Source organism: Hevea brasiliensis, chromosome 1 (genome assembly GCF_030052815.1).
Source record: "Hevea brasiliensis isolate MT/VB/25A 57/8 chromosome 1, ASM3005281v1, whole genome shotgun sequence".
Lineage (NCBI taxonomy): Eukaryota > Viridiplantae > Streptophyta > Magnoliopsida > Malpighiales > Euphorbiaceae > Hevea > Hevea brasiliensis.
In genome coordinates, this window is record NC_079493.1 from 106,677,260 (window position 1) to 106,685,925 (window position 8,666).

Below are 8,666 nucleotides of genomic sequence, written 5' to 3' on the forward strand. Positions count from 1 at the left end.
ATTTTTTTAAACTTGCCAAATACCATAATTTACCTGTTTGGGTGCCTATCAGCTATCAGCTGCACCCAATAGATAAATCAAACACCCCCTTAGTCACTGCCGAAGTAATGACTCTAATATTACTTATTAGAGATTCAGAGAGTTCAAAATATCTGTGAAAAATTCATCTTGATAGGCAATATAAAAAAATATACTCATGTATTTAATATCACATCCAATTCAAAATTTTTTAATGAGTCTATGGGTCCATTAATCAATTTTCTTTAAGAACAAAAATAAAACCAAATCCCTTATTTCAAATAATCGCATCCAAACACAGCATTTTATTCGAATGTTATTCTTTCAAACGGAGCAAGGGTAGGTTGGCAAAAGTTAAATTGTCTGCGAACCTTCGGCCTTAGGGCTCAGCATGTAGCCTAGCTGCCTTTCCAGAGCTCAGCTCTGAGGTTGTGTTTACGAATTGGTCCAATTTGCTTGAGGATCAGGCTTGAGCTCAATGTTTATAGCCCAACACAATTTTTACCTTCTTGCCCTCTTCATCATTTTGGCGGGAAACCGTACCCCGTAGAAAGCCGAATCCAACGCCCCAAAACAACAAATCGCCCATTTTTCATCCGCCTCTTATTGTTGCCCCTCAAACATACTGTTGAAGTCCCCAAACAATGGCAGCAGCAGAAGAGCAAGAGCTAGGCCCAGAACAGTTGGAGGAGGAATTCTCAGTATGGAAGAAGAACACCCCATTCCTCTATGACCTTGTCATCTCTCATCCTCTCGAGTGGCCGTCTCTCACTGTCCAATGGGTTCCCCTCTCGGCCCCACTTCCTCATCCCACCGCTCCTTCTTCTTACGCTGTACACAGGCTGGTCCTTGGAACCCATACGTCCGATGATTTCCCCAACTTCCTCATGATTGCTGACGCTGTCCTGCCTACCCGCACAGCTGAAGCCAAGATTGATTGCCAATCTGAAAGTTCTTTGATTCCTAAGGTGATTTAGTTATTGGATTTGTCTCTGCATTTTTGGAGTTTTGTTTTGTGCGTATTAAGTGTTCGATGATATTTCCAGCTGATGATTTAATGAAGTCTAGGGGTTGTTGCTGTTGTTTTAGAGTTCTTCACATATTAGGAAATTCTGTGATTCCTATAGCGAGAATTTTTGGCTTTTCTGACCATGTTTTGAGGGTTTATTACAGGTTGAAATCACTACCCGAAATTCTTGGCTTTGTTCTTGTTTTTACAGAATATTCTAACATGATTTTATTAAAGCACTGGTTACAACTGTTCAGCTTCGCTCTTGCTGGTAAATTATTTAGCATTAGTGTGTCAACTATTTCTCGAAATTCATCGGGAATAGTCTGTATGTGCGGTTGTTAAAAATGATGCTGCATCTACTTTTGGGCGTAATTAATACCTGAAATGCCACCTTATTTTATTTTCAAGAATTATTTTGATGACATTTAGTTTTATTAACTTATGATCTTAAAATTTTGTCTCTATTTTTCACTTTTGAGAAGTATTTGGTAGATACATTTCAATAAGATTTCTGGATGAAAATGCTTATTGGTTGGTGGTTATTGCCTTTGTTTTGGTGTTCCCCCTTCCCCCTTCTTCTTCTTTAAGTGTCTCATGGAATTTACTAGAAAACTAATGTTTTGCAGGTTGATTAATTGTTTTGGTTAGTCCAAAGTATATGATAGAATCTGGATTCTGGAAATTCTTTTTTGTGGGTTTTAGTATTTGTTGAAATTACTAATGGAAAATCTTGGCTTCTGCCTTGTTTTAAGGCAATATTCTGGTCTCATTTTATTAAATTACAGACTATGACTAAAATTTCATAATTTGTTTTCAAATACTAGTTCATGCATGTTAACCTTTTGGTGACAATTACTGGCTAAATTAGTAGCAAAAAATGTTCTTTTTGCTGTTACTTTAGAAGGAACTTTTGTGGCTTGAATGTTTTTTATCACTAATAGATAAATGTGCTATCTTAGCTCACATTTATTACCTGTTTTGGGATTGTCTAGTTTTCTTATGAATTTCCTAGGCTGAATTTTTTTTTATTCCCCTGAACCAGAGTGATAGTTGATAGTGTTCTACACAAGCTTGTACTTTCAAGAGATCTGTTGTTTGTGTGATGGTCTTGTATAATTTGTGTGTAACTCTTTTGTGTAACCAATAACTGAAATGCCACTTGCATTTGTTTCTGAAAATTATTTTGATGATGCAAGTTTTTTTAATTTGCTCAGTGTTTTTCCTCTAATATCATTTTCAAGTAGTAGTAGATGCCTATTTTTCAAATGTTGCTAGCTGAAAATGTTTGCATATTGGCAGGTGCAAATAACTCAGAAGATACGTGTTGATGGAGAGGTGAATCGTGCACGGTGTATGCCTCAGAACCCAGCTATTGTTGCTGTAAAGACGAGTGGTTGTGAGGCTTATGTGTTTGATTCTACCAAACAGGCTGAGAAGCAACAGCAGGATGGTTGTGATCCTGATTTGAGGTTGAGGGGTCATGATAAAGAAGGATATGGGTTGTCTTGGAGTCCCTTTAAGCAGGGTTATCTTGTCAGCGGTTCACATGATCATAAAATATGTTTGTGGGATTTGTCTGCTACTGCTCTAGATAAAGCGCTTGATGCTATGCATGTTTATGAGGTGCTATTATGACCATTTTTTCTCTCAGTATGTTGTGTTAAAACTTTTTTGATTGTGGTTATTAGATGGCTGATTATTGTTGATGGGGATTTTTCTTTAGTCTCATGAGAGTGTTGTTGAAGACGTGTCGTGGCACTTGAAGAACGAGAATTTATTTGGTTCTGTGGGTGATGATTGTCTATTAATGATCTGGGACTTGCGCACAAATCAAGCCCAACATTCTGTTAAGGCTCATGAAAAGGAGGTAAACTGATCTAGAAACAGTTCAATGTTTATTTTCATTTTTCTATCTAATATGTAAAATATTCCTATCTAGTTGTGCATGTAGTCAGTTGAAAACCTATTGATTGTAACTGCTGATTTCTGATCTTATTTTGCGTTAATTTACAATTTTGGTCCACTCATTCAATTTATCACTTGTTTACTTGAATTTTCTTTTGAGTTTGTTTCTATTTGAAAGTTTCCTCTATTCATTGGATGAATACATGTTTCTGGCTTGTGCCTTAATTAGCTCTATAAGTCCAGTTTATTTGTTTTAATTTATTGTCTATGAGCAATGCATATTTCAAAGTCTCTATATGTTTGGATGCTTTGTGCTTATCTAACAACAATTACCAGAAAATAAAAAATTTTTTTAACTAATGGCGAACTATGACAAGGTATTGAATGAATATTGATGAGGAGATACCAATTGAAGTGTGAAAGTGTTTGGGAGATATGAGAGTGGCATGGTTAACTAAATTGTTTAATAAGATTCTAAATTCAAAGAAAATGCCTGATGAATGAAGGAGTATTTTAGTACCTATTTTTAAAAATAAGGGAGACATACAGAGTTACTCAAACTATAAGGGAATTAAACTCATGAGCCATACTATGAAGTTGTGGGAGAGAGTTATGGAACATCGACTACGTCATGATACTTCTATCTCTCCCAATCAATTTGGTTTCATGCCTGGTCGTTCAACTGTGGAAGCGATCTTTTTTATTAGAAGCTTGATGGACAAATATAGAGATGCGAGAAAAGATTTACATATGGTTTTTATCGATTTGGAGAAGGCTTATAATAGTGTTCCAAGAGATGTCTTATGGAGAGTATTAGAATAAAAGGGGTTATCTATTAGGTACATACAAGTATTGAAAGACATGTATGAAGGAGCAACTACTATTGTGCGCACAGTGGGAGAGGACACAAAAGATTTTCCTATCTCAGTTGGATTACACCAAGGTTCAGCTGTAAGCTCTTATCTTTTTACATTAGTTTTAGATGAATTAACGAAACACATACAAGAGAGTATCCCTTGGTGCATGATGTTTGTGGATGATATAGTTCTGATAGATGAGACGCAATAAGGAGTTAATAGAAAGTTAGAGCTTTGGAGAAGTATTCTAGAGTCAAAGGGTTTTAAATAAAGTGTAACGAAAACAGAATACATGCATTGCAAGTTCAGTGAAGGCCGAATTGGTAATAGGGAAGGAGTTAGTTTAGATGGAGTTAGTTTGGATAGAGTGATATTGTCCCAAAGTAATCACTTTAAATATCTCGGCTCAGTCCTTCAAGTAGATGGGGGATGTGAGGAGGATGTTAGTCATAGGATTAAAGCCGGATGGTTGAAGTGGAGACGTGTCACGAGAGTTTTACGTGATCGCAAGATTCCCAATAAGTTGAAAGGAAAATTTCACCGTACAGCCATACGACCGGCCATGTTGTATGGTAGTGAGTGTTGGGCACTGAAGGAGTCGTATATATCTAAGATAAGAGTTGCGAAGATGAGAATGTTAAGGTGGATGAGTGACCATACTAGACTAGATAAAGTCCGTAATGAGAGCATTAGAGAAAAGGTAGGAGTGGTACCAACTGATGATAAGTTAAGAGAAGGGAGATTGAGGTGGTTTGGTCATGTGAAGCGTAGACATACGGAGGCTCCAATTAGACAAATAGAGCACATTAGGGTAGAGGGTAGAAAGAAAAGAAGGGGTAGACTTAAACTGACTTGGAGGAGAGTAATACAACATAACCTAAAGGCATTGTACATTTTCAAAGATTTAACCTAAAATCGTTTAGAGTGGAGAAAGAGAATCCATATAGTCGACTCCAAATTTTTGGGATAAAGACTTAGTTTAGTTTAGTTGAGTTGAGTTGAGTTGAATCGTCTAAGTAAGAAACAATGCTAACTCATTGCTTGAACTGAGAAACTAATATCTGTTTCTCATTTTGTGTGTAAATCTATATTAGTAACATCATTTTGTTAGCTCTGCTCGTGAAATCATTTTTGTATGTAACATCATTTTGTAAGAAACTAAGACCTGCATCTCATTTTGTGCATAAATCTGTACAGCATCATTTGACTAGCTTTGCTTGTAACATCATCTTTGTAACCTTTAGATATTTACTTTTGTAATAACAATTTTTCTTTTTTAAATCCCAGGTTAATTATCTTTCTTTCAATGCTTATAATGAATGGATTCTTGCTACAGCATCCTCAGACGCTACTGTTGGCCTGTTTGATATGCGGAAGCTGACTGTGCCTTTGCATGTTTTAAGTGGTCACACGTATGATATTTGCCTCTTCTATGAATTTTAGGATTTTGTGCCATGATGTGCTTCTGCCTTTCTGCATTCTGAAAGGGGATTTAGTACCATGTTTTTCCTCATTACATATACAGCTTGCATCCACTCTTTGAAATTGCGATCACGATGTATCATGATATTAGCTGTCATGTCTAAAGTAAAATGGTTGCTGCACGTGTTACCTTCAACTTTTACAAAAAAATCAGCCTGCAAATAGATGGGTATATATATGGTTTATAATGGCAAAGGTGAGTCCACAACAAGGTGTTATGTCCATAACTTTCTGTTTCACATAGGATTCCCAAGTAATTGTCTTGAAATGACCCATGCCCCATACTGTGACAGTAGGCCAAAAACTTCCTATGTAATTGCTGTTATTTTATCTATAAGCCATTATTTAAAAGCATGCTTACATCTGTTGGGTGTCTTGGGCATTCTTTTTACTGTCCAAGAATATGTTAAAATAGTTTAACATCTACCAAAATGGAAAAGAAGAAAGAAAATAAAGTAATTTGTGTTTTATATTGTAATTAGGAGTATCCAAATTAGTAGAATGTATCTTAATTGTGAATTTTTTTTTTCAGAGAAGAGGTCTTCCAGGTGGAGTGGGACCCTAATCATGAAACGGTACTAGCATCTACTGCTGATGACAGAAGGGTTAATGTTTGGGATCTGAACAGGTATTTTAGTTAAAACATTGATGAATATATTCATAATTAGTAGTTTTATTTATTTATTTTTTTTTAACTTTCATACTTTATGATTTTCTTTCTTTCATTTATTCTCACTGATTGCCAGTACAGAGGGAAATAGCTGACACTATAGGGTTTTTTTTTTTTTTTGTTTTGGAACAGTGATAGTTTAGGATTTATTTGATATCATTTCTGTGTTGGGGTTTTTTCTCTTTTAAAACCTCTACTAACAAAAACAAGTATGTTTTTATGACGTGATTTTGTTTGACAGTAAGACAACAACAACAACTCCTTATTCCCAATTAGTTGGGTCAGCTATATGGATTCTTTTTTGTCCTTCAGTTCTGTTAGATACCATATCCACATTAATATCCAAAACTTGTAAATCTCTTGATATCACTTCCCTCAATGCCATCTTATGTATACCCCTTCCCCTTCCCACTCCTTTCCCTACTAAATTATCACACTTCTGTACTGGTTATTATGCATTTTCTAACAGATGAGGTCATTCTTAATCTTATCCATTATCATGCTACCAAACAAGTAGACAACAAAAACAAAAAACAATGGTAATATCAAACAGGCACTTTAGTTTTATTTGTCAATTGGTATAATTATTATGCTCTTGCAGCCTCTGGTCTAATAGTCTTCAGCTTAGGTGGCAACGAATTGAGCTTGGAAAGGTTTTAGTTCTGAATCCAACTGCTCAAAATTAATTGCTGTAACATCCAGACTTGTCTTTTCCTCTGCCCTAGTAGAGGATGAGGGTTCAATCATCCAAAGCACTACTGGAGTAAGCTTATTGGAACTTGGGTACTAATAATGTCTTTTGTGTAGGTTATACTTTAAAAGATTTAGTTGTCAATATGATCCCTTAAACATTGCTTCTAGATAATATAAATACATGCCTAATGTATCATCTATTTTAACTGTTGAATTGTGACATTCAGTATTTATTTCTATGCTTTTTCTTGAATGCATTTTCCTCTCGTTCAGAAATAATAGAAAAATCTTATTGGCTTATGAAAGTGGAATTTCTGGAGGCACGCTGATGTAACCTCTGATTAGGCATTAAGATGAATTTGTAGACAAAGAAAGACTTATTTTTGTATCCAATGGTACTAGTTCACAAGTCTTGGAAGGAAGACTTATTTGTGCCTGCCCCTTCTTTGTCACCGGGGCTCTGCTATGATTGGAACTTGCAATTTGCTTTTGAAGGATACGAAAATTTAACAGAAAATTTCACAAGTGCTAACTACAAGTGAAGTTTCACCTCATCTGACTTCGATTATTTTGTGTTCAGGATTGGAGAGGAGCAATTAGAGTTAGATGCTGATGATGGCCCTCCTGAACTTCTTTTCTCTCATGGTGGTCACAAGGCTAAGATCTCAGATTTTTCATGGAACAAAAATGAGCCCTGGGTCATTTCAAGTGTAGCTGATGACAACACTCTGCAAGTGTGGCAAATGGATGAGGGTATTTATCGTGATGATGATGATGATGATATTGTCGTTGCTGATGACCATCAGTAGATCAAAGATAAGCTTAAAGCTAATGTTTCCTTTGTAGCTTAAGCGTTAACCATGATGCTTTTGTCGTAAACATGATCAGAAATTGTATTTTAATGCACCCAGCAATCTCTGATAATTTTATTTTTAGGCCTAAAAAATTTGAAAGTTAAACATGCGTCGATTTTAGCCTCACCTTCTAATTTTGTTTATTATTATTATATTATGCTACAGAAGGATACACTTTTGCTGTTATTAAGCACAGTAAAAGAACCCTCCTGTCTTCCACTCTCATATTCTTTCTATACGTGCTTCACTTTTCCTTATAGTGATTATTATTGGAAGAGACAGTTTTCGTCCAATCCACTGCTGCAAGTTGCTTTGTCCTTGAGCTATGACCACAATCCGTCTAGGTGGTCGCTCTAGATGGATGCCCTCCCCTTATTTTCCTTGCAAAATATAATACATGAATACAATTTTTTTTTTTATTTAAAAAATCACGGTTCTATTTAATACAACAAATATCAACTTATTTTTTTTACTTTAATTGATTTTAAATTATTTAATTATTATTATTATTATTGTGCTAAAATAATTTTATTTATAATAAAATATAATTTATTATTCTAATAATAATATTGTGATCATTTTGCCAATTAAGATTCTTATTTTTAGTGTCTATATTTTTTAAAAAACTTTTATTTTATTTTTAAAAATAAATTTTTTAATTTTTATTTTATTTTTTTAATTTTTAAATGATATATTTTGAAAATTTTGAGCATATTATTCAATTTTTTTAATTAATTGAATTTTTTGAATTAAAAATGAAAGTCTAAGAACATGTTATGCTTTATTTTAGATGGATTAATTAATTTACTTTTTAAACTAATATTACTATTATTTATTTTATAATTAGAATCCACATTTAAATATTTTTTATTATCAAATTATATTTAATTTAATGTATATTACATTATTAATATTTTTATATCTTAAACTAAACTATATACTCATAAATAATATAATGAAAAACTAAAATTTTATTTCACTTGAATTAATTAAATAATTTTAATAATTATTGATAGATTAATATTTTTTATTTTTAAAAAATATAATTAAATAAAATTTTAATGTAATATTTATTAATTATATTAACATAAAAAATATAAAAAAATAAAATCGCAGCGCAGTACGGACGTTAGCGCTTGTATATTACTAAAAGAGGACTAACTTTTATTATTCCT

The 8,666-nt window shown here is 33.7% G+C and overlaps 1 protein-coding gene across 1 annotated transcript; it reads left to right on the plus strand.

The window, feature by feature from the left end:
* Window positions 1-477: 477 nt before the first annotated feature.
* LOC110647793 (WD-40 repeat-containing protein MSI2) lies at window positions 478-7,706 on the plus strand. Its single transcript, XM_021801780.2, has 6 exons — window positions 478-986; window positions 2,330-2,653; window positions 2,754-2,897; window positions 5,080-5,204; window positions 5,807-5,902; window positions 7,218-7,706. Exons 1-6 carry the CDS (start codon window positions 663-665, stop codon window positions 7,444-7,446), a joined length of 1,242 nt encoding a protein of 413 aa, XP_021657472.2. The 5' UTR covers window positions 478-662; the 3' UTR covers window positions 7,447-7,706.
* The last annotated feature ends 960 nt before the right edge of the window (window positions 7,707-8,666 follow it).